We start from the raw sequence: 26,736 nt of genomic DNA, 5'->3' as shown, positions 1-26,736 counted from the left end.
AAATGCCTTCGGGAAGGTCCATCCTAACTTGGAAAGCCAGAATTGGAGCTATTTCACCAAACCACTGGAGCGTAAGTTATTTAGGCTATCACAACTGCATGAAAAAGTTGAATGTGTGCATGTAAAGTTAAACGAATGTAAACAAACTTTTGCAGGTTTTTGAAATAGATTTACCACACTGAAAAAACAGTGAAAAAACTCTAAGTGAGGTAAATCTATTTTGAAGACCAAAAGAAAAAGTTTGTTTACATTGATTGACATTCAACATTCATTCAACCACTTTTGGATTCAACTTTACATATGCATACATTCAACTTTTTTGTACTTTGCCGGTATCTTGTTTTACTTAGTTAAGAAGGACTTTCTCGAGTTACGACCATATGATGTTATGATGGTATTTAAAGCTCGAGAAGCTCTATAAACAATAAAGGTAGTTATTAATAAAATAAAAAACTAAGATAAATTAGAGTTTGAACAAAAATAGACCTTTTTTCAAAAAGGACGTCCTGTTGAATAATTATGTAGTGCAGCCATAAAAACAATGATAGTGTACTGTATCAAGCAAATTGTAATAATTATGCATGCTTTTATCATTGTTTTTCTGCTGGACTACATAATTATTCAACAGGGTGGCCTCTTTGAAAAAAGGTCTATATCAAATGTACATTTGAAAACTTGAGCAAATTTCTTTAAAGATTCCGGAAAAAGAATTGAAATCATTGCTGAAGTGAACTTCTGACTAAATTACAGTAGTTAGTATTCAGTTTCAAAGACAAGAAACAAAATTTGACATACAAAATACTTTTTCCAGTCAATGAATCAGCTCATCATCATAACCAGTCTGCCATTTTGTTTGTTTTGATTTGCCTGCAAAATGGCGTCGCGAACTCCGAAATGGCGTATTGTAATTCGTGTTATATCATCATACAATGTTATGATTTGCATTTATAACACTCGCTTCAGCTTTTCAAAGCTAAATCAAAACTAAAATGTAATATGTAATAATGGTAATAGCATATAACATAATATGAAAATATGTATACGACCGTCCCGGAAAAAAACCGAAAATTTACGGAAGAGACTAACTACGGGGATGCTTGGGCGACAAAACAAACAAATACGCGCAACAAAATTTCGAGATTCTAGTCCAATATCTATGCGTAAAACTATGAATGCCTCCTCGTCGCTACGCTCCTGCGGGGGCAAAAAGAAAATAGATGGGATTGTGGAGCAACCTTCACAAATCGCGATCACAAATCAAAGATGGTACCTCTAGTTGCGACCCCACTTTATACCGGAAAGATCTAGTTTCAATCACCAATTCCGCCCTTCTCCTCTTTTTCTCTATTTCCTGTCTCTAACTCTGTTTTTTCTGATTTCTGGACTTACTTTTTTCTGAATTTGACTATTTGAGGCTATTTTGCTAATTCTGAAACTATACTCCCACACCTCGGTTCGAACCACCAAATGCAAGCGACCTTGGTTTCCAAACCCGACGCCTTACCACTTGAGCTATCGTCGCACAGCAAAATCACGCAATTCATAACATATTATACCAAACTGGCAAAAGACGGGGGTAATGTTATTATAATATGGGTAAAAGTACCCCTTTTTAAACCTGACTGAAATTCGAGCCGTTACTAGCAGCCCTGCGGGGCCCAAGGCGCCGAGTATGCACCCGGCACAGTGACAAGCCGTTACTAGCAACCCTGACCCTAACTGATCATCGAATCCTGACCCCCGGAAAATTACCACGGACTAGAAAGAACGAAAAAAATTGAAGGGGCGGAATTGCTGATTGAAACTAGTTTTCACCACTTTATACGAGTCGCACTGTCACACTCCACCGGTCACTTCCTCACAGTCAGCTAAGAACCTACAGTAGCTCACAGAACAGAATTTAGGGTAAGAATCTTATCTAATGTTATCATTTATGTTTTTTCCTTTGAATGACTTGACGTTTTGAAGAAACAGGGAAGTAGTAGGGGCCACTATGTCGCGAAAAAGCTGTAAATCTGAAAATCCTTTTTAAAGAATAGAAGTCTATTAATTACAAATTATATAGCCAAAATTGATATTTTTAAATTTTGCTTGTAATGTGCTGGCTGGGCGTACCCCCAAGCTCCAACCTTCGACAGGCAAAAATTGAAAATATCAATTTTGACCGATAGACTTTTTTTAACGAATTTTCAAACGTTTTCATAATAATATTTTATATTCACTGGAGGGTCTTCTTTCCAAAGAAACTAAACATTTTCCAATTTTTATTTTTCGATGATGTCATTTTGCCTTATTTCTTTAATATCTTCTGATATATTCATTTTCAGATATAGGTTGTGACCTTTTTCTTTATCAGTTTTTCATGCTCTTTCGAATGGAACAAAAGCTGAAGCGATCTAGACCTAGACTCCACCTTAATTCGCAAGTTGCTTTCAAAATAAGAGACACTCTGATAAAACCCCAAGAGACAGGGTTGTAAGCCATGTAATACCCCAAACACACCACACAAACCAAGGCGGCACCACACATGCCACCCCGCACAGCGCTCTTTCTTTCCTTCATTCTAGTTCTTCTAATGTAACTGGTGCCTTAAAAAATTGAACGCTATTTGTCAAAGGTTCGGACATTTTTATTCAAATGAATCGTCTGTCAAAATCAAAAAGAAACAAAAACAAAAATATACAAAGATGGGTTGTTGATGTTGGCTCTTGGCCAGTTTTGATTTGTTTTCGGTTGATAAATTTGACAAATTTGATTGCCTCTGTACACCTCTTTATCATTGAATATCCAATTGGTTTTGGCAACATAATATTTGTCATGCTGTCAGTAGACAGTGTTTGGAAAATTCCCCCTGGTGGATTCCCACCCATATATTTTTATAAAATAACTAGTGGAATTGTTTAAGGGTTGTGAAGCTAATCAGACTCCGAATCGATTAATGGGTATGCGGTTCGATCAGTTCGATAACCCAATTTTGTTCAACAAAAGTTTGTGCCGCTCCGTCACTGTATATATAGCTTCTTTTCAAAGTCAAATCTGAATGTAAATCAGGAAATTACTTCCGATAACGGATTACACACTTTTCTTGTATCCTTTTAGCACTAAGAGGCGGTATCTTGGGGCGTAGTATACAGCCACGTGGCCCTGGGCGAAATCACAACAGAGGGGCTACAGACTATTCCGGATAGACAAATATCTGGGTACAATACATTTAGGGAAACCATCCAGGATCCTGCCATTATATCTGCCAGTAAAAACTTTCTTACCACTAAAGTCTCTTCAAAGGGAGAAACTATTTTTGTGGCACGCTCCGTATTTCATGTATAATTCACATATGATATATAATGCAGGTGTTCCAGGCCTGTGTTAAACACAGGCACAGAATGTGAAAGTATGTGTACCTTTAATACAGTTAGAGATATAGACAAAATATCTTTAGAATAACATTCTTGTCAACAGTAAGTTTTTCAAACAGTTTATTTGTGTTTTCCAGTGATTCAAGCTGAACTGTCATTGTTGAACGGTTACCTGTTGACCTTTGACATGTGACCTCTGCGCTTCAAATTAGCCAAAAAGCGAGGGTAGGAAAAATATCAGATAGTAAGTTATTAAGGGATTTAAGAATCCTAAGTTTAGAACACAAAGGTGTGGCAGCTGTTCATGATGGTCATCAGCCTCAATGCATGTTTTGTATGGTGAAGATCCTCTGGGTGACAGTGCTGTCACAGTTTACAGAGTTGACAAGAATGGAGATAGGAAGCAATTAAAAAAGATTATTTGACATCATTATTAGAGGGTTCAATGTTCTTTCCAAATGTACTTCCATTTTCTGCAGAATAAGGAACCCTGGTTTTACAGCAATCAAGGGAGGCTGAGAAGTAAGTTTCAGACCTTTGTATGCTGTGTAATTTCTTTTTTTACTTACTAGAATTTTAAGATTAGATATCTAGGCTACAGTATGCACAATAAATAGGTTTAACTTTGAATTTAATTTTCCCAAGATATTACTAGCCATTTTGTTAAAAATCTTCTTCTAAGGCAATGAAAAAAAGATTAGCTTAAATTTGATGTATCATACAATGATTCCGGCTTAATACTAAGAAATTAAAAGTTCTCCTTAATGAAAAGATTAGCAATGGAAGAGTAGGGTCAAGGGTTAGTGGATAAATTCAGGAAGAAAGTGCTCGACCGTCGGATAGGCCCTAGGCCTCAGACCAGACTTACTTACTCTTACTGTTTTCTTTTCCAAAGGTTTGCTTAACTTTGAAATGCAAAGACTTGATGCAGTTTTTACTGTTGTTAATAATTTTAATGAAATAAGAAAGATCTTCAACTTTCCAATGCATTGTTTTCCCCTCTCAACCTAAATCAGAAACACAAAACGAGTGGAGTGAAAATTCGAGTTGATAGATGAGGTGATACACACCTTACTCACGATTTCCAAGAAGATGGCCATTGTTAATCTCAGCTTGGGCCCTTTAGACAGAGAATTCGAAGCTTTGTAGAAGTTCGAAAATCGAGAAACTTTCCCCTTTTTACATTGATTTTTTCTTTAACTTCGGCATAGACTATGAGACTGTGAGTAATTATTTGAGATTCCAAATTTCCCAATCCAATTGTTAAAAAAAAGTTGTCTTTCCATACCGTGAAAATTGGAAACTTGGAAAGAAAGCTATTTTTCGTGTTCGACTTATGAACCGGATCCTCCAACAAATTTACAGCAGTTAAAAGAAATCATGTTGAAAATCAAGTCTGCCTGTGTGTTGGATTAAAGGTAATATAATTTATACAAGTTTTCTTCACGGATTTAGTCACTTTTAACATTAACTGAAATTAAAAAATGAAACTGCTGGCCCCGCTGCTGGACCATAAAAAATAGTTCAATATAAAAGCCTATTTTAACTATAAAAAAAGTTTCTATCTAATCTAAATATAAGTTTCTAAATTTTAGAAGTGTTGTTGTTGATTCCATGGTTATTTTCATAGATTAAGAATAACTTTGAATTAATGATGAATATATACAGTGGGAATGATAAGTGCAGTTTGAGCATGCTCGTCTTCCATAATGGGTGTTTCCATGAGTGAAGTCGAAAGAAATGTTTCAGTTGTAGTTGAAGTATCTGATGTCCACCGTCTGTTCCTGTGACCTGCTGGAAATATTGGCAATGCTCTGTAATCTCCTGGTGGATAGGAGTGGTCTTCATCGTAACCTACTGCACCCGTCACTTGTTCCTTTTCATCAGGCTCAAGTTCTACACGTAATTTATCATTCATATTACATCTCTCCTGATGTCCATTCGGAAAGTAAAGTGATGGCAGTCTCTCAGTATCTTGTAATGTATCTTTTTTGAAGAAGCAACATTGACACAGTCTTTTGAGGACGTGTTTGAAAGCTTCTTGATATTGAGCGTTAGCAATACCGTACACTAACGGGTTGACACAACTGTTTGCATAATGCAGCCAAGTTGATAAAGAGCGGTACCATAGGTTGTCAAGTAAATGATTGTAACAAACCTCACAATGTTGATGGAGAACTGAAAAAATGAAATGCGGTGCCCAGCAAACGACAAACAGTCCAACGATGATGCATATTGTTAAGTTGATTTTAAAACTGTCTTCTGTAGAAACGACCGTTCGAGGGCTTTTGTTCACGATAATAAATATGCAAAGATAGGCCACGATGATGAGAAACAGTGGAAAAAAGAAACCAACGATTGCATTATACAAAGTGACATAATACCAAGTGTGAAACCATGCAACTGTTGTTGCTGCTACGAAAATTGCATAAGCCCAAACACAGGCCACTATAATTCCAAGTGTAAAATTTGTTAGATATCGTCGATGGTTCAAAGGTGAAAAGACCGACCACAGTCGCTCATAACTTATTGCGACCAAATTTCCAATGGATGCTATACCACCCAGTATATCTACGAACATTGAGAACTCTAGCATGCGAATAGTTGCTTGATGAGACATGTTGCGGTAGTTTGTTAGTATAAGGTTCATCCATAGCGGCATGGAGATGGTAGCAATGAGGATATCTGATACTGCTAACGATACGATTAAAATATTGACGCGAGCTCGAAGGTTCCTTGAATGATAGACTGCACAACAAACTAATATATTTCCAAATAACGATAGTAGTATCAGCACCATGATCCCTGCTGAAGCAAGGATTTTGTATTCTGCGCTGCTTTCTTCCATTCTTGTCTTTCGCTATGTCTGAAACGAAATGACAGAAATAACTTAATTATCGATGGGTGTGAATGTAAAGAAATTTCATAAGAGACAATATGTTTGCTAGCCATCCCTTTTATCCTTTGATGATTCTGGAAGCCATGTTTTCTAATCCATCCGCTAGATAACAAGTAACCTATAGAGCTTAATACTTTTTGCTGTGAAATGTTATCACAAGCTTTAAAGGAGACAAACATCACCAGGAAGCTTAACCAAGTGATATTAAATGTTTAGCTCATATATCATATCAACACAAAAATGTTTATCTTGACTATCCAACGCACATTCCTACTAAGTCATCCCACTTTTCTTTTACTTGTATATTTGGATGAATGTTCTCATACTTTATAACATCATTTACACCCGAGAAAAGAAACCGTTTATAAAAGAAAAGTTTTACATCAATATGTAAAAAAGTAAAACCGAAAACACGTAATGTTAAATTCTTGCGGTTTGCTTATCTTATCTCTTGTCATTCGTTCAAGCCCGTACTTTGTTGTCGTAAAATGTGTCTTGTCTAAAACAATTCTTTATTGTTTCTCTTCATTTTCACTTTGTAAAAAGGTTCCTTTCATTTTTAACAATGTCAGGCTTTCACTTTTTCTGCTGAATTTCATAATGATTTTAAAGACGTCGCTCTCCATCCATAAAATGCAGTTTTACCTTTTGGACAAATGTTTTATCTAACCAACTCCATCCTCTAAAATAGTTGTCTGCTTTAAATAGACTTCAGATATCAAGTTAACTAGTCCAGAAAGTGTCTAAACTCCTCCTCGGCTAACCAAAAAATCTATATATGCAAACTGATTCAACTTCTAAACATGTTATGACATTTTCCGACTTGTTCGTTTTTCGTTGCATGCCAAAGACCCTTAGAATGATATTCCAAATTTTTCTACTTGTAAAGATTTTAGATAGTTAAGAATTTTTGAAAAAGCTTTAAGAATGTTCTAAGACTGTTTGAATGTTTATGATTAAGATTCAATGAACTTAAATTTTAGCCTCAAGTCAATTTTGTTTTGAAATAATAAACGATGCAATTGCCAATTAATCCTCTTTGATAATGAGTATTACAATCTTTGGACAAACCACTGACAAATAAGCTAAGCAGATTGGACTTATAGCTAGTCCAGCGATCCTTCTTTAACACAGGTATTTTAAAACTTGGAGTGGCTTTGTGTCTCAATTATATAGATAATGAGCTTACCTTTAAAATGTTAACTCAAGACATACCACTCTCTCCTGCGTTGTCATTTTCAATACGAGTAAAAAGAGAAATAGGCTTGTATCGTTTTTGACAGTCATGAATTTCTCATCAATGAGAATAGCATATCCAGTTACACTTGACGCTTTATAATGTTTTCATTTGACAACCCCCTGACATTCCTAGCTAATAGAGGACAAAACCTTAATGTTTGGACAAAAAGCAGGGGGTAGATTAGCAAAAGTATGCTTCTATAGACACTTAATTTTCAAAATAAACATTGTATCAAGCGAAGGAAAACTGAGAGATGACATCATATCCTAAATATAACTTCCCTCGAAGTTTTATATGCTGTCTCTTTTTATAACCTTTTTAAATAAGCTCAAACTCTTGCTCAAACTTTCAAGATTAACTATTTTTTCTTATCGTTCACCAAATGAAGCCCCAATGAATAAATCACAAAAGTTAGTGTTCTGTACTGTTTTATTTTTTCACACACAGTAATAGTCTGAGACTGATCTAAAGTGTTCCTTATTATTGTTCCTCAAAAAAAGTTTAAAATGGAGTTCTCAGTTGGAATAAAGGATAATCTAAAATAGTCGCGTTTAAAGGAGATCTCTCTGACAATGTTCTATAATTGAAATTATTGAGAAAACCTGAGAGAACACAGTTCCAGTTATTTGTAAATAAAGTCTTTTAATAATAGTAAGGCGATTTCACTCTAAACCAAAGTTTGTACACCGTAATTCATCTAATGGATAACGTTATTTTTTGCCTCGTGAAATTCGGTGAATTTTATGCAAAGGCCATACTCCGGAGGAAATCATTATTTGTTAGTAATCATCTTTATTTGAGGGAAAAATTATGACTAGTTGTATTGCTAGATATAAGATTGGATTCAAATCCAGGGGGTTCTCGATTCAATACGTGTGACCCACGATACCACCCTCTACCACCCTCGATCCTTACGGGGCACTTTTTTAAAGACGTTTGACCATTTTTGTTCAAAATATGGTCAGATTTTCAAAATTTTACATCCTTAGAGTGCACTATTTCTCTGGATAATAATCCATATAGCGGTCATTAAGTAAGCCATAAAAGGTTCAATCGGCGGGCGGTATTGAGAGGTTTTGTGACTCAAATTGTCATATCCGCGCTGAGGAAACTAAAGCGCCAGGCTTCAGAGGGCTAAAATATCATTAACGGCCCGGGTATAGGTAGCCAGTACCTTCCCACAAACCAAATTTTTTCTTTGTTTTATGGTCAGTTACACTTTGAAGCGTTTGTCGAAAGTTATCGCACTGTGGTGGAGGGTGACGTCAATCCCGTGCGGAGTTCATAAGGGCGGGAAAACACGGAACTCGAAAATAAAGACTGGAACGGACAATCGAATAGGTAGGAGAGGATGTGCGTTGATGTTCAATCTAGTCTCAATTTTTGAGTTCCGTGCATTAAAATCAAAACAAAAGAATCCTCGGGATCGGGATGGAGTTTGGTGAGCTGAAAATGTTTTTTTTGAAATTATTTTGATACACCCCTATTATAACGAAAGAACTATAGAAGCAAAAAAGTTTCCAAAAGTCTTCAAGCAGCTCCAATTAATGGTATTGTCAACATGCTCTTAATTTAGAAAGGTAATGAGATAATCCCACTTCTTCAAAAGGTTTTCTTCCTTGTAGAGAAAAGCGACCAAAATCCAAATAAAGGAAAAACTCTCAACACTAGCCATAGCCAGTTTTTGAAACAGGGATGTAAAATAAAAAATAATGAGGATTCTAAGACTATCATTTGATGGAAATGAGTCAATCTCGTGCAATTTCAGGATTAAGAGGTACAAATAATAGAAATATATCATTAATGTATTTACCAAAGAATTTAGCAAAGTTCTAAAGTTGTAATAAAACTATGTCAATGACTATAACATCTTAAAAATATAAATTTATAGGAAAGTTAGATAAAACTAATAAAATTTAGGTAGATTCCTCTCACAATTCGAAGCAAAACCTCCACATTTTACTGGCTTACTATCTAGTTTCCAAAGTTGAGAAATTCAAATCTAAAATCTGCTTGAGATCTCAAAATTAATTAGTAGTTTTAACTCTGATTATACAGGACCAAACTCTTCACATTAAAATGTAAAAATTCTAGAATAATATCATAAAAATAGTGTCAAGTTTTGGCAATTGTCCAGAATTGTCAAGACTTGTCTATGTCACTGGTGAAGACAGCTGTGACATTCTTCCAGGTTTCATGCCATATCCAAAAGATATTCGTTGCCATCCCAAAGCATACAACAAGTACAAGTTCGTCTTCAATCATTATTGGATTGCAGCACTTATGGTTCTAGGTAGGATAGGATCTAATCTGATTTGATAATTTTCATTCTCAATGTTTAAAGTCTCTGGGATTCTTCAATCCTGTTATGGAAATAACCCAACAACTCTGCTGCTGTTGATGCAAAAAAAGAATTTCCATCTTCTTTTCTCCTCCATCCACTGATACTGTTTCTTTTTCGTTCGGTTTCAACTTTTCAAAACAAATGATTTTGATTCTCTCTCAAAAAAATTTCAAAATTCGAATCACAAAATTCGAATTACGAAATTCGAAAGTTCGAAAATCTATTCGAACTTTACCGATCGAAGCAATGCAGCGACTTCTTAAAAAACGAAAAAAGCACACGCGATGGAGTGCAACTTGTCCAAAGTCACGGCAAAATGAGCTACGTCGAAGAGAAAATCTTGGACGGACTTTCCCGTCCAAGAACATTTGATTCCACGGCAAAAAGTAACAGACGTTAAATCGCGATAAAAAAGCGGTTTTCGTCTAACAGGCTAGGGTATAGGGCAATAACATCATTTGCGGCCCGCTCGGAATTGGATTGAAGTCGTTGCATTGAAGTGAAGAGACTAAACTAACGTCAGAAAAAAACAAAAATTTGTTGAAGACATTGCATTGAAGCGAAAATAATTGGTTGACGCTAGAAAAAAAACCTTGTTTCAATTTCTGATATGGATAATAATAGTAATAGCGTTAAGTTTTCGTTCGTTGTTGTTGTCATTAATTCTGCCCTTGCAATTTGATTATTAGCCCTCCAATGCCATATTTGCGCCCTCCGCTTCGCGTCGGGCCCAAATGACACTATCGGGCGAATAATCAAACTACGCGGGCAGAAAATAACAACAACGACCTCAAACTGAACGCTATTGTTATATTTTTGCTCATTTTGACCCTTACAGTGTACTTTGGAAAGCTTGGAAAAGGGACCCTTACGGGCCGCACGTACGGTAGGTTGTTTACTTTGAGTGCCCCCTCCTTGGATTCAAATTTGGTTCTGATCATGGTTTAAATCAAACGTTATGCTCAAATTAATAAAAAGTTACTTTTATAAAGTGCTTATCGACCTAACAAATCTTTGTTTGAAAAAGGCAAAAAGCAATCACCTCTTACGATTATGACCATTTGTTCGTTATCAAACGCAAGAATTTTGAAACTTCAGTCTCTGACAGACAAACCTACCTAGGCAAAGGCATAAGCTTTACAGATATACTGCAAAGATCACGGCACAAAACTTCAGTCTCTAAAGGTTTGAAATCTTCGTCCATCAATATAATTTTGTTTTACCGGACTTTTCCTCAGATTTTTGTTTTCAGACTGGTTAAAGTGAATGTAAAGCTGGATTTATCTCGAGACCCATATTTAATGTATTCTCGTGAAATTATCTAACTCTTTTTAGCTTTTTTGACGAATTTCCTTCTTCACATTAAAGTTAAACTTTCCATTATAAATTAAAGGTTACTTTCACAACTAAATATAATTTTGAATTACTGAGAACCATAGATATCTTATATTATTATATAAAACACTAGATAGAGCTACTCTGTATTTCCCAATCAACGGAAGGTGAAGCAAAATAATGTACCATCTTTGCTAAAAGTAGGTCATAGTAGGTCACAGTTCAGTATCGGCAATTTGTTCAACAAAGCAAAAAAACCTGAATGGCGGGAAACTCTGAGGCAAAAGGTAGGCTTGATCGATCAAATTGACGGCACTAAACTATGGTCTACTTATCAAAGATGGCGGATTATTTTGATTCGAATAGGGACGGAGTAGCTCTATCTAGTGTTTTATATAAGGTCTGTGCTGAGAAAGAAATTAACGTATCGTGCAATCATTCTTCTGTTTAATTTGAGTGGTCGATTTTTAACGTAATCTAGCACTTTCTGAAAGTATATTTCAGCATTACTTTTTGTCTAATGACCCAAGTCTAATAAAAACCTATCAAAATTTAATTTTATAAGGGTTTTCAATGGAAAAGGATTCATTCTTTTAAACTGCTCAGAACTTGAGAAAATTTATTTGAAAAGAGAGAATTCTTAAGTACTGGGTACTTAAAGTTAGCATGAGCGAAGTTGTATAAAAGTTAAATTCTAATTGTTTTATTTAGCTCGAAGCTGGAAGGCCAAAACCTGGAACAGTACTCAGTCAGGAGCGTGGTAGCTTGCCAAAAAGAATAAACTAAAAAAGTGTCGTTAGTCAATAAATTGTCCTTCTTTTTTATTATAGTTTCTGAGGTCTAAAACGACCTATGGCGCTGAACCTTTTCGGTTGGGGGAATTGCCAGCACTGCATCCCTCCCCATCAACTTACTGCTCTCAATGAAGTTCTTCTCACTACTTGGGGTTGACTTAGCTTTCTGATACCGCCATGACAATCCCAGAAAATGAGTGCACTCTTTTTTATAAGTACGTATAACGTTTAAAAGCAGGGGGGATCCCGATACCAAACCCAGGACCGGGGGGGGGGGGGTGTCAATTTTTTTTTCAAATTTTAAAAAGTCAAGTTGGTATCGATACCAAAATGAGGGGGATGGGGTCCCCCTTTTTGAAAATTAGGAAATCTTCAAGTTGTTATCGATACCAAAATGAGGGGGTGGGTCCCCTTTTTTAATTTTTGTTGAGTTCAAAGTTGGTATCAGACTTTTGTTGGGAAGGGGTGGTTCCCCCTTTTTCAGAAAATCAGTTTTTTTCCAGGCTGGTATCGATACTAAAAGTCAGGTTTTTGGGCCATGGCTTACTATCCTGGACCCTGACTCCCCCTGTTAAAAAAACATACTTAGACTCAAAATTGCTAAATTAAGCATACTTTTTAAGAGAAGATTTTTTCGTGAAATTTTATTTCGCTGTTTTTTGAATCCGCGAAGATAAATTCCACGAAACACCAAGAGCAACTGCCGGCAGATTTTTTTGAAATATCTGTTCTTTTTTTCCAGGAGAGTAAATTTTATGGATAAATCTAGGAGAAACTTTCCTCAAAACACCCAGGTAAAGTCCAGGGCTTGCCTTAAAGATATCTGTTAAAAAAATCCAGGAGCTAAATTAAAACACGAATATTCTCAGATGTAAAAAAAAATCGGACCCAAACTTAACACTATTTTACCGAGGACGATGGAATAAGTTTCATGTTTTAGGTTTGCATCTCTGTAGTGCTCAGTAGAGGTTTTGGTAAACATAAAATCTAAGTCCATCTATTTTTCTCTTTTATATTTGACTAGATATACAATGTGTGTAATTAGAGAAAAACTAGGCGGTACCCGGCGTCGCACGCCGGTTAAGCTGTAGCTGAACGCACTTAAAGTTCTTTGGATTTTGAAGCTGGCTTAAAAAAGCGATCAAATGTGTCAATGTTTCCAATCCTTAGATATAACATCCTTCAGTCGAGAAAATTTTAATTTGGGGCCGGTTGGCAAAATACGATACCGGCAGGTACGATTGAGCTACTCCCTCGCCTTCTACGAACTAGAATAATGGCAACTCTGCGATAGCTCAAAAGATGCTAGGACTGCTTTAAGCATTTCTAAGCACTTCCGTACACCTATTAAGCGTCCTCCTACTTTTTTCACCCAGGACAATTTTATTCCTTCTTTTGATAATTATATATTCTATTTGGTCTATTCTATCTTTTATCATTAGTTTTTTTGCAAAGATAAATGCAATGCCTATAAATTCAGAAAGACCAGCTTTTTTGTTGTGACTTTTCTGGCCTCTTCATCTTTCTGATTTTTCCAATCATCATCCAGCTCGTTTAATGTCTGTTTTTCAAATTTGCTTGCTTTATTTAGCCTTTACTTTTGCTTCTTTCGAGGGGTGCGTAATTTAGAGCCATAAATAACTTGATTTATTTACTGAGGGGAGGAGGGCACAAACCCTCTCAACTCCTAAAACATCTTTTGTAAAAGTGATAGCGGCAGAATCATATACAAACACTTGGATATAAGAATTATATATGTAAAGATTCTTATACACGTTTTTTTTATAAGGAACCTTAACTTTGCTCTGAGCCTGGAGTTCCTTATTTTTACAGAGAATTTCAGCCTCAAAGTTCCTTATCGAGTTCCTTATTTACATAGCTGCTAAGTTTGGATAACCATCTCTTACTGTTCCTTAAAACTTGTTTTCTTATTCTCAGCCTGAGCAGTTCCTTAACAATTCCTTATTTTTTGGACCATTTTCAGCCTCGAGTTCCTTAAAAACGTGTTCCTTATAAAACAAAAACGTGTATCTTACTCATTCTACGTGTTTTTTGTACGCATACAGTATTACGATATATCGAAATGAGCCGTCGGATAGACTGGATGATATAGATTATATCGACTTTTTTTCATATCGTTGTTTTATATTTTTAGCTCTTTCTACTTAACAACCACCAAAGCCACCAACCCGATAACTTTATCTGATATTTGAATAGCTCTAAAGGAGCGGACCGATACCCAATTAGATAGGAAGGTGTTGTCGGCCTTCGATGTACCGAACCCCAGTCGGATTTAATTGCCCTTGTTATACTAGAAAACGAGAGTTCTAGTAATCTCATATTAGATCATCCATTCTGTTCATATCACGCTCTCCTCTAAAGGGATATGGCGAATGTGACGTTCTGACCTTGTCGACCAGAACAATGAAAACCGCGTTGCATTTTGCTTAAAAACGAAAGCATCTGGGTTCTAATGTTTGTATTTATAATTGGTGCTAGTTTTGGTGCGATTCGTTTGCTTTAGTCAATTACTCTGCTCAAAAGCTACTTTATTATTCATCCCATAAAATCTGTCACGCGGACTGGTAAAATTCCTAACCCATGCGTTCAAGATGTGGAAAATTTTCCCGACCTTAAGAGCTTTTGCATGTCGCAAGAAATTGTTTTTCATCCGAAAATTAACTCTGCTTGTAACATGACCAGACAATATTTTTTTCAAAAATGAAAATATTGCATTTTTATATATTATGGAAAGGTATGGTTTGCCAATTTTCAATTTGATCGGGAAGATCTGAAGCTAGAGTGCTGTAGAATAACTAAGGTTTCTGAATTTGAGATGGTGTCATCATCTTCAGTGAATTTGACTTGAGCATATTGGATGAATTCAAGCATGTTTGGTCGGCGAAAAAAACAATTTTTGTTTGAGATTTGTTTACCCATGAGATAATCTCTCCTTACACAATGCCCAGTGGTCATATTTACCTTAAGATGATGACGATCAAACCGATATGGTGACTTCAATGAAGAAGCTTTCTGCTTGAATGTCGTTTACTGTATTAAATGGAAATTTTGTCATCTATTAGTAATTGCTCTTTTATATGGCTGCAAGAGGTCATTATTTTTTCTTAATTGCAAATTAAATCAGGGAAAATGTAATTGAATTACGTACGTTACGGATTTTTTGAACGAAAACAAGTGTTTTGAACGAATAAACATGAGGATGATGGAGGTACACACTGCTACCAACATCCTTCCACTTTCATACCAGTTCAAATTCAATTTGACTTTCCTTATCTCTGTTCTTCTTTTCTTTCATCTTTTTTAATTTTTCAAAATGATGTTTTTCAAAATGACTTACATAATTAGAGAGAGAGGCGTCAACCTACATGTCCGCTGCACTGTATACTTGACTTTTTGTGAGACTGTCAACGTACCGAAAAGTCATCCACTTCTTTGATAGATGTATCCGCTATTTTGTTTGATCTTTCTATTTAAAATGCTATGATTCACAAAGTTACAAATGACTTTCCTCGCTACTTCGTATCGCAAGTGAGAAAACGATTTTTACGATTATCTCTTTAAAACGACAATGATTCCTTACCATATGCTACGCCAGCAGTAATATAAAAGCGTAGGTGGTTACAAGATACTGTTAAACAAATATTTTGTTCAGGTATCAATGTTAGACCTATTCTAGCGCATTTCAGCACTTCGTATAACGATTTGAACTTTTGACATATTTACTGACCTTACTTTACAGTGTTGTCATTGTGACTGATGGGTTGTCAGTCAAAGAACAAGAACATTCTTTCCTCGATTACAATATTTTGATCTTTGCAAGTAAATACTTGCAAATCATGAATTGATTGGAATTTATCACCAAACGAAAGCTGTTCACACCTTTTATCTTATTTGTAAGCTTAGAGCCCGTCTTAAGTATCCGAGCGTAGATTTCCTCGTGAATAAAGCCCGTCCAAAAAGGTCTAGGAATAGAAGTAGAAAATTTAGGACTTTATTAAAACCTGACTTTTTCGCGGGTATAAAATTATAGCAAAATCACTTTTGAGGTTGTCTTGGAGAATTCTGCAAGATCAAGGATAGATTCTATGAAAAGTATTTTTTTCGGAACTTTTTGCGGAATTACCTCAGCGAAATTCGCAAAAGTATTCACGATTGATATGTCTCATTTCTTTCTTGAGAAACGCCTCAATCTCAATTATAACATCCCTACATACAAACTTGTCCCTTCTTGATGCGAGCATCTTTTTGAGATATTTTGCGTTTTCCTGTTTAAAGTTCTGTGAAGGTGACCTAAATTAAAAAAAAAAACATCAAAAAGGGGGCTTAACGTCATTTTGTGAGGATACACTTTAGTCTTGTTAACAATACAAAGCTATAGTTACAGAAAAAATTAATTGCCTTTTTAGAATCAACAGTTTCAAAGTACGATTTTTCTAAAGTATGAGTGGAAAGATTTGATTATTATTCGACTAAGAAAACGTCTATACATAAAATATGTAGAATATACTTTTTTTGGCTTTGAATTTTCTCCACCCTATTGGTCAGAAGGGATGTCAGAAGAAAAGTGAACCTACCTTCTTTGCTCAGTCAGTCGTAATGGTGGAGATAAATGTAAATGCTTTGAATTTTTTTTTCAGTTGATTGTAATATTTTATAACGTAATCTTTTCTCAAAGCAAAACAGTATATCATTAAATTATTATTTGGAATTAGTCTACGAGTGATCCTGCTGTGCGTCTACCTGACCTTCTATAATATCGTGAACAAGTCTCAATCCATAAGGTCATCCGAAACAATGATTTTTACATTACCTTAGATCGCTTAAAGTACCTTTTGAGTGGATTCGTGGGTGAAAAATTCGTCGGTCAAAAGTTTCGTCATTTGCCAACGATATCCTTACTTTTTACCGCCGAATAGTTTTGCTTACGAAGCATTTAAGATTTAGTTTCCGTTTCTGTCGCAATCCTACGTATAACCCTAGAATTTAACTCTAATACTTGTAATTCCAAACGTGTGTGATTGAGATAGCCAAAATCATTTGGTTAAAAATATTCGCCGTCCAAAATTAATTCTCGGTCAAAAATAATTCTCGGCTCTAAAGATTTGTCGGTAAGAATTGCTTCACCGAGCTATTTTTTCGTCATTTTTTGACGACGGATTTTCTACCAATAAGGTATAAAGGATGCTCTTGAGTGGGGTTCTTGCCTTTTTATAGTTTGGAGGAGACACCTTAATTATTTTAAATTATAATTGTATTTGAAATTTCGCAGAATCGTATATAGTTACATCAAACCTTCTCAATATTAAAAAAAATATACAACAAAAAAAGCGTTGATTTTTCTATTGATGTCTTTTCATCCAGTGAAAATTCTTCTGGTTTTTAATGTTTTTTTTCTGCGCCATTTAGACTATTCGCCATCTCTTCCTATTAAAAATATATCATTTACATCTCTAATATTTTTATAATATACATAAAGAGTAATAAATTATTAAATATAAAAAGAAATAAAAAAATTTACATTCATTCAAGCAGGAGCGAAAACGCTCCTTTTTATATTTGTCATTTCGTATATAATGCATTTTTTTATATTTCTGAAAAGTTTATTCTTGTCATATGATTTTGCAAACAGTTTACACAGAATCAGTCAGTACATTGTATTCCACTCCGATAACATTTTGCTTCCACCCCAACATACCGTATCGCTACCAAAACACTCATCTCCTTTATCCTCATTTTCGTTTATCGCAATCAGATTCTGATGCTTTTCCCTTCAAGTTTCTAACTTCTTCCAGTAAAAGCTCGATTTGTCGGTCTTTTTCTCTAAGGATTTCTTCAGGGAACATTTTTCCAAAGACAGCATCAAGATCAAAGTCAAATGTCCTGCTTCGACGCTCGTTCCCTGACATTGGAAGTCGTGTACCTTGTCCTTTTAATGGTTTCGTTGGGAGCCAGATAAACGATCGCTCGATTTCTGTTGTTTCTTCTTTTTCTCGTAGCTTGATGAGATTATCCTTCACACTCAAGTAATATCTCTTCTTATCACCAGCTTCCAAAGAGAGTTGGATATGCATTTGCTTGGTGAATTCCCAATGAAACAGACATCTCTTTCGTGGCTTGTTCTTCTTGTCCGCTTTGTTCTAAAGATAGGAAACGAAAGTTTGAAAATGACTGGCCGTATGACTATAAAGTTGAAACGGTGCCAGAGACTATTCATTGAAGTAGCTCACAAGGTTCGATTATCAAAATTTTGACGAAAAAGACAGGATAATTGAAAGCGATAGATTTTGGCTAGAGAGCTACATACCGATGAATATTCTCGAAGGCCATCTGGTACTGATGCTACTTTCTCTTCCTTATCTGCTGTGTCCTACGAAGTGAATAGCGTGCAGGAAAGTGAGTAACGTGCATGGCAAACATTTAAGTACAAAAGAATACAGTATAGTGTATAGCTAACTTGTAGAATACTGACTTTTCTGACTAACTGAATGAAGCATGGAGTGAGGTGTAAGAAAAAGTGTTTCAGTGTCAATATAATTTAATGATTGAGAGAGGGTCCAGTATGAAAAGAAGTGAAAAGGTAAAGATGGATTTCAGAGTTCCAAGGAGACAGTCGATGTCGATGCGATTGGATGTTAGAATAAATGAATGTATGAATGAATGTGTGAATGAATGGATTAATTAATGATGATGATGAGTATGATAAATAAACAAGCGTGCTTCTAAACTCAAAGTCCTTACCTTGAAGACAATTTCTCCATTAGTTCTTGCACAAAGGTATTTTTGGTTGTCAGCCGATCGAATCTTTAAGCGTTGGTACGAAACAGTCTCGGTAACAAATTTATTATCTGTAAAAAGACGAGAAAAAGGAAATTTCAATCAATACTTGTTCAGGATATTATCTAGTCAAATTAATGTAAAAAGGTACCAAGTCTAGACACGCGCTCTTTAACAAGGTTAGGAAAAGACAGGGATGATTTCTAATTGTGATTGTTGCAATTAAATTTACGATTTAAACTTTGCGATTTTATTTTCCTGAAGTGTTTGTAACAATAGAATAAGACTGTAAAGAGCTTAGGTGTGGTTGCCATACTGTGCTTCTTAAATCTCTGTTCTCTTTTTAATAGTTACAATAAGACGGAAACTTCACGTCTTAAATGAATGTTACGCTTGGGAAAGTAATTTAACTTTTTTCTGAAGAAAATATCTAAAAAAATAGAATAGACCGCACAATAGGCGAGCTGTGATGGAAAATATGACATTATTAAATCAGAATTAATCATCGCTTAATTGAAAAAGCAAGGAAAAGATCTATTGTTTCGTCAACTAAATGGATTACAACAATACTAAGGAAAAGAGACCCCTTTTCCCAATTTTGCATATTTCCTGTGTTTTGTACAAGTGACATGGTGCGTCAACCTACTAAGATATTTTTTTCGAGTCAATATGTCAATTGAGATTTTAAGTTTTCATCGCTGTTATCTTAAAAACTGATAGTTTTGCTCAATATTTTTTTTATTTGGTTGAATTTCAAAACAAATTGAGCACAAAATTAAAATGTTCAATATGTAGGTGTGACTTTGTCATAGGAAACGAACGTCATTTGAACAGTTTTTTTTTCAAAACAAGAATAACTGATGAGTTTCCGTGCATAAGGACCCAAAGAAAGGTCAGGAATTGTCAAGGACCATATGAAAATGATGCTCATCCAACGCAGTTAAAGAAAGGAAGCTTTCGACGAAATTTCTTTTGTTTCTTTTGTGTTTTAATTCTCTTTCAAATTCTTCCACAAGCAAGCAAAGAATAGAGTAATCATGGCACACGTCAAACCTCAACGACTTCCTATTACGCCAGCAGAAACTTTCCAAAATAACAAACACAATGCTTTGAGGGAGGGATAATTATGGTCATTAAACTTGCCTAATAGCTCCTTAGTAATTTAGGAAAAATTTTGTTTTGGTTAAGTTGCAGGGACATTTTGGAGGTCTGCTGCCAAAACACGCGAGAATATAATTACCTCTTCTGCTGCGACTTTTTGGTGTCATGGTCAACTCATAGTTAGGTTGTTCCCAGGCTTTTTCGCTGACTTCTTTAACTTTGACGATTTGTTTGGATCGAATAGAATACAATTGCATTGCGTCACTTCTTGTTTGATGCTCGAGCGGCACATTTGTCGGGTTTTTGTTCCTGATGTTGTCCAGCCAAATCCCTTTGAGTGATTTGAATTTTGAATTCGGCTTTTTCTGTGAATCCATAAAAGTGTGAAAATCAATTAAATTCGGGAAAGTAAATTGCCTGAACAATTTCGTCTAATATGACACGCGATTATATGGCAGAATACGAGCCGACAAAAATATTATTTACAGAAATGACATGGTGTTGAAAATGTCACAAGGTATCAGAAAGTTTCTTTAATTAAATCCAACCCCTATATTCACAAAATATAAGTGGGAAAAATAACGCATTCAAAAGCGCTTCGCATTCTTTCCAATTTACATGTCATGATGTCAGAAAAAGCACGAAATTCTTGACAAATTGTTGAAAGACATTTTCTTCCGAACATTTTTGTCAACTCCGCCTTCTCAAAACTCAAAAGAAAAAATCTTGAATGAAGGCGATAATAATTCCAATTAGCTTTAAAACCACTCGGGAATTGCTCAAACTTGCTTCTCTTTAATCCAATTCTTGAATATTCTACACGCTCGCTAACAGGATTTTGCTTATGAGTGAAGATGAAATCATTGACTTACGTTGAAAGAGCTTGGCGGTGATCCTCCTGAGACAATCCCAGCAATACAGACCAAGCTAAAAAGGAAAAGAAACTCCATGTTACTTTGTTAAGTGTGTGACTACTCCTCACCACGACCTTGCTGTATGTGATTACCATTTTCTCATGACTGGCATTTAAAAGAACGGATACCGCAAATCTATTTTTATCCAATTAATTCTAGCCTTAATTGGTTGGCAAAGCGATCAGCAAAGTAAAATGTTGTTTACTCATAAATTCTATTGGCGCATAGATTCCGTTCTGATCAATTAACAGCGCGGTGAATTTCAAATAATTCGACCACATTGAAATGAAAATAGAAGCAAAAAGTCGTAAGCCCTGTCTATCGGCGCTCTTGTGTATAGGCTGCAACGCATTTTTTGTGTTTTTTTTGTCGTCATTAAAGGAAACAAACAAATGACCACCAAGCTGCTACTCCTTAGAAAGTAATCTTGACAATTTTGTCCATTTGAAAACTGTATAAAACATTTATAAAAGTATAAAACGCTTCACCAAAAGGCAACAAAATCAAAATCAAATCACGAAAATTTACTCACATGATCAAAGAATTTTGGATTGAAGCCATATCTTGTCTTTCAGATAAATCAATTAATTTCTCGAAAAAGTTCGACTCGACGCTGTCAATGTTCTTACTGTAAATGATTCACGCGCTTTACAAAATCACGTCTTTTAAAAAGATGATTAGCCAATCAGCGGTCGCCTTGTATAAAACAATAACTTTATACTACCGGCTCTTCACTATTATTTTTATTTATTTGTTTAAAAGTCAATAATCTCCAGCTTGGTTACTCTCCTTGATGACGAATAGAGGCTATTTCGTAAAAAAGTATTTTTTTGACAAGGATGTCAATGTTATTTTTATGGCACGTGTACGGCAAGTCGTCTAACCACACGGCAATGATGCGATGTCTTCTAACTTCTCCCTCTGAATTTCGTTTATGTGGTTTCAACTACTGTAATTTCTTTTAAGTACTTCGAGGAAGTCATCCACTATTCTTTGGCTTAAAGACATCTTATTTTTTTCAAAGGTACACATATATAAGTACCTGTCCGAAGAAAAATGGTCTTTTGTAACAAATATTATCCAGCTATTTTTTCCCATTTAATCTTTGAATAATGGTATGAATTAATCAATGAAACAGAAGTTATTCAAGTGCAAAGAAATGTCAGTTAAGGCGATTGATGACGTTACCGACAAAATACTAATCAGAGAAAAATAGTATGAAATGACGTTTCGCTTTCATCTTTTGATTTCTAATTAGTATTCAATTCTCATTCAACCCTTCCCATTAGTTCCTTTAGCGTTTGGTTTTTTCACGATATTTATAACTTTTTGTTTATTTTCATCTTTTTGGCTTTTTGAGTACTGTATTATGTATTCAACTCTCTTTTTTTCTCTAATTCGAATGAAGGCTTCGTCTTGCCAGTGACTGAGAATAGGCTCGGTTAGTGTAAAACGCAGGTCACAGGTCACAGGTCGCAGGTCACAGGTCACAGGTCGCAGGTCACAGGTCACAGGTCAACAAAGTGCAGACCGGAAGAAAAAAAGATCATAACATATACATAACATAACATCAATACATAGCGCATTAAATTACAAAATAGTAATACATGCTATTTAGATATTATAAAATGACAATTGAATAGAATAACAACCTATTTTGACATAGTGACACTTACTTACAAAAATAATGACAAAATCATAAAATATGATGCCTAACAAGACAAAAGCAAGAAAAATATTTATTATACAAAATGTGATGTGGATGGTGTGAATGGATATAAAATGGCACCAAACAGAAGCTTGCAAGGACCCTAAGTGAGTGGTTTTAGAAGGATGGAACTAATTAATTATTCAGTTATTATTTTAATGTCTTAATGACAATTTTTGACAAAAATATTAACAGAATCATAAAATATGATGCAAGAACAGACAAAAAAACGAAAAATATTTATAATACAGAATGTGATGTAGATAGTGTGAATGGATATAAAACGGCACCAATCAGAAGCTTGTGAGGTCCCTAAGAGAGTGGTTTTAGAAGGATGAAACTAATTAATTATTCAATTGTCATTTTAATGACTTAATGACAATTTTTGACAAAAATATTGACAGAATTACAAAATATCATGTCTTACAAGAGAAAAACACCAAAAATATTCAGCATGCCGAATGTGATGATAACAATATGGCTGGATATAAAATTACACCAGTCAGAAGCTCGTGAGTTCTCTGAGAAGTTAGTTTTAGAGCGATGTGTTTTATTATATGTAACCATCATATAACATTACAAACATTACAATATGTAATATACCTGTTATACGTATAATATGGTTTCAAATATTTTCTGGTCTGCGTTATACACGGCGCAAACTGCGAAAGATCGATAAAAGCACATGGTTAAATTTTGATGTTTGAAATGGTTTTATATGGATGAAATTGCTTGAGAATTATGTTTTTGATAATTCTTTGTCTTTTCCAAACATTTTCCTCTGCAATGACATTGTTTAGAGTTAACCTGTCATCACTGACCTGTGACCTGTGACCTGCGACCTGCGACCTGTGACCTGCGTTTTACACTAACCGGAATAGGCTCGACTTCTAGCAAAAACTGAGAGATAACAACTTGAATCGGCCTGAAATCACTGTAAATTTAGGGAAATTTACTAATTTTGTGGTAAAGTTTCAAAATGAAATTCCTTTCATGCGTGAATTACTGCACATTCCACCCTCTTCTATTACAATAAATTGTTTTTATATATTACTCCAATTCTTTTCTTTATTAGAAAGCCATGGAAACTTGCAGAGAATTTTTTTAATGATGCCACAAAGTTGCATTCTTTCTTATGATAATGGTGTGGATCATTTACAATCTAATGATAAAAATGATCCCATTCTCTCATGCAGTCTCAGTTGCCTCATTGAGAAGTCTAGACCTGAGGAAGGTTTCTATGTTTTTCACCATTCAGGAAGAAAATATTTAACATTACATTTGAAACGGGGGGGGGGGGGGATGGGTGGTAGTGATTAGATTTGTACCCATTTTAAATAGAATAACAAATTGAACTTAGAAATCCCACATTTCTTGATCATTTTCATACATACAGTGTACACAAAAAACAAAATTTGAATTATAGTACTTCTAGTTTCATCTTTTTCGAATCGTCAGCTATCAAATGAAAAATGACAAATGATCGTAAAAAAAATGTATTGGAATGAATCCCTAGGGTCCCTAATCCCTAATTTTCATACATAGACAAAAGGCAGTATGTTGTGTGGACATTTTTTCAGTGTTCCAGCATCACCTGAGTGTTATGCAGTATGTATTGCTTAATATACCATTTCAAGCTTGAATTTTATATAAAATGAATTTTTCAATTATTGGCTTGTTACGAAAACGGTTAATTGGTGTCAAGATTTGATGAACGAATTACTTCATATTTTATGATGCTTTACAACGTCCATTTTCTTTTTGGATTTGGATCAACAGCAAATTGAAATACATGCATATTGTATAAAAACTTTTCTCCAGTGAAAATGGAAGGTCAAAATTATTTAAATACATTGTTGTCTCAAGAGTAATGAAAGTTTGCGAGCAAGAGACACGAGAAAAAGATGACTTTTGGCAATCTTTCTCTAATGCGTGGATGAGGGAAGTACTTGAATTCAAAAAACGGAATTCACTGAAAATCCGTCATAAAAGTCTTTAGTTGTATTAAGGCGTATTTGTTAAACGAAGCTTAGTCGTATCTTTTCAGTTCTTGAGATATTTTAAGAAAAGAACAAGGAAGTAGAGTATTAAAGAATTTTAATCGCCACTGATTTGTGACCTTTTGGTTTAGCTCAAACGCTTTCCTGGGTTATGATACCATAAAACAAATAGCATTGGTTCACAGTTGTAAAGAGAAGGATACGAAGCTTTTCCAACATTTTCTTTGCACTTTTGTTTTCATAGGAAAGAGATAATGCTAAGTTCCATCTTAAACAGGAACACTTAGAAAATGTACAAGACAAATGTGAGGAAATTCGAGCTAACCGAAGCCCTTTCGATACTTTTCATCTCAAATTAACTTTTTTTCTGAACATTTTGAGGTTACAGTCACATTTTTTTGGTTTTTGCAAAATCCAATACGAATTTTTGGTCATCACAAATTTGTCATACTCTTTCGTGCCAGGCGCTCCATAGAAAAGATGCTAAAATCAAATTCGAATTCACGTCACTTGTACTTTTTCATGGCCAAGCGGAAGTAAGTACGTCATACTATTTAGACATGTTTTCTTTTGTGAATGAATCATAAAAAGAATTCTATTGCATTTCCATTTCTCTTTTTCTCGACAGCCACAATGCTGATGCGATAATAAACATCAGTTGGCCTACAATAAAAGAAAGGATGTATTATCATTTGGTGCCTGAAGAGGATGTCATGCGAATGTTCTATAGACATTCATAAGAATACGTCGACAAACATGGGAAAATAGGCGAAGACAGTTAAATGACCCCTGCTGGTATCACGGTAATGCTCTTTTATTTTACAATCATTTGAGTATCATGGAGTACGAATTGATTATAATGTCAACAGTAAGCAAAGTAATAGATTTAATCAATCTAACTAACGACCAACTACGCTGTTCATGTTTCTGTTCAAAACAACGCAGTGGGATATCATATTTCTTTTAGTAACAGATTTTCTAAAAGTAGGTTATATTCTACTACTGAATGAACGATCACCCAGTCTTATTTCGTCATTGTAAACACTCGAGTTAATGCATCATTATCAAAATAACTTGCTCTTTCCTAATCATCGCCACTTTCGTGATCACTTCACTACATCTCCAAACCTCTTCCATGATTGTACCAAATAAACAAACATGACCACTGATGAGTTCATTTTGTATCAATTCTAATTTCTTTCGAAAGTTGTAAAATCATGCTCATATGCTGTTTACCGAATCCAAAAATTACGAAGAGAAGAGATATGTCTTTCAACCCCCCCCCCCCTATTACCCATAATTATGTATTGGCTTAAAATGATTTCTCCAAATATTGATTACATTATTTGTATTAGCTTGAAATTTGAAACCTCTTTGTCGAAGTCGTCCACAAAATATTATGTGGAAGTTGTTTTATGAGCAACAGATGACTGCTCTCATACTACTCTCGGGTACCTAATAGCCGGATTGGAATAAGCGGGGGGGGGGGGGGTTGGAATAAAAATGTCCTGGGTGGAAAATTTTTGAAAAGGAGGCTAATACAGCTGAATTAGGACAAAAGAGGGAACTTTCAAAAACATTTTCCCAAAAATTAATAAGCGAGGGGGGGGGGGCGGCTTTTAGGTACCCGAGAGTAATCTTCCAAACTCCGAAAAGAAAGGGTATTAAAGATGACACAATAAAATTTACAGTAGTACAAAAGCCTCTTCAAATAGCAAAACTGTCAATTCTTAGTTTTAGTGATACCTCTTATTTATCTAATATGTTAATTAACGATTGTATGTGTTCTTGCGAATTAGTCATTTTCCCTAGGAGTTGTTTTGTGTTTTGACAAGTTTTTCATGAATTGATTTTAGCAGAAGGAGATGATTGGAAGTGACGAACTTGCTTACCAGAACCTGAAGTGCATTTGAGATTGAGTATTGAGTCACTTGAACAAGTCATATAAGTGGTTTTCAAGATTTGGCTACTAAGTCTGCTGATGAATGTCTATTGTACTTCAATGGCATCATTCGTCTCGGGTAAGTTGTGAGCATTTACAAAAATTCGACCTTACTCTCACTAGCACAGGGAAGGACATCTCTCGAAGATTCCCCCGAAAACATTCAGACCATTCAGACCATTTCTTGGATGTCCATCATTGCTTATCGAGATATGATGTACTTCTTTCTTTAAAACGCACTGTACTTTCTGTGAAGGTTACATGAAAACACCCCTGTCTCAGTGACCCGGTGGCTTTTAAAATTTCAC

The 26,736-nt window shown here is 35.1% G+C and overlaps 2 protein-coding genes and 1 long non-coding RNA gene across 4 annotated transcripts; 1 reads left to right on the top strand and 2 right to left on the bottom strand.

Annotated features, from left to right (window-relative positions):
* The first annotated feature begins 1,818 nt into the window (after positions 1 to 1,818).
* On the top strand, positions 1,819 to 26,689 carry LOC136800794 (uncharacterized). The gene is made up of 3 exons (XR_010845756.1): positions 1,819 to 1,905; positions 25,115 to 25,289; positions 26,343 to 26,689. It is a non-coding gene; the product is annotated as an uncharacterized lncRNA (long non-coding RNA).
* On the bottom strand, positions 4,747 to 7,512 carry LOC136800843 (melanocortin receptor 5-like). Its single transcript, XM_067057469.1, has 2 exons — positions 7,445 to 7,512; positions 4,747 to 6,222 (listed from the first exon to the last, which is right to left on the bottom strand). The coding sequence occupies exon 2, from the start codon at positions 6,202 to 6,204 to the stop codon at positions 5,005 to 5,007; it is 1,200 nt and encodes a 399-aa protein (XP_066913570.1). The 5' UTR covers positions 6,205 to 6,222; positions 7,445 to 7,512; the 3' UTR covers positions 4,747 to 5,004.
* Positions 17,621 to 21,416, bottom strand: LOC136800817 (uncharacterized). 2 transcript variants are annotated; one of them, XM_067057468.1, is made up of 6 exons: positions 21,311 to 21,416; positions 20,737 to 20,791; positions 20,004 to 20,229; positions 18,728 to 18,834; positions 18,294 to 18,356; positions 17,621 to 18,126 (listed from the first exon to the last, which is right to left on the bottom strand). In XM_067057468.1, exons 1-6 carry the CDS (start codon positions 21,337 to 21,339, stop codon positions 17,719 to 17,721), a joined length of 888 nt encoding a protein of 295 aa, XP_066913569.1. In that variant the 5' UTR covers positions 21,340 to 21,416; the 3' UTR covers positions 17,621 to 17,718. The 2 variants fall into 2 exon arrangements, with proteins under 2 accessions (XP_066913569.1, XP_066913568.1); XM_067057467.1 differs by lacking the exon at positions 18,294 to 18,356 and having other exon boundaries at positions 21,311 to 21,411.
* Positions 26,690 to 26,736: the final 47 nt, after the last annotated feature.

The sequence above is a fragment of the Clytia hemisphaerica genome, unplaced genomic scaffold (assembly GCF_902728285.1).
Source record: "Clytia hemisphaerica strain Z4C2 unplaced genomic scaffold, Clytia hemisphaerica genome assembly, whole genome shotgun sequence".
NCBI lineage: Eukaryota > Metazoa > Cnidaria > Hydrozoa > Leptothecata > Clytiidae > Clytia > Clytia hemisphaerica.
Note: the sequence above shows the minus strand (reverse complement) of the source record. Positions and strands in the feature narration are given on the sequence as shown.

Coding starts and splice junctions, on each gene's coding strand:
- LOC136800843 (XM_067057469.1), bottom strand. CDS start 6,204: ATGGAAGAAAGCAGCGCAGAATACAAAATCCTTGCTTCAGCAGGGATC.
- LOC136800817 (XM_067057468.1), bottom strand. CDS start 21,339: ATGGCTTCAATCCAAAATTCTTTGATCAT. Junction 20,792..21,310: donor ATCCAAAATTCTTTGATCAT/GTGAGTAAATTT, acceptor TTTCCTTTTTAG/CTTGGTCTGTATTGCTGGGA. Junction 20,230..20,736: donor CACCGCCAAGCTCTTTCAAC/GTAAGTCAATGA, acceptor ATGGATTCACAG/AAAAAGCCGAATTCAAAATT.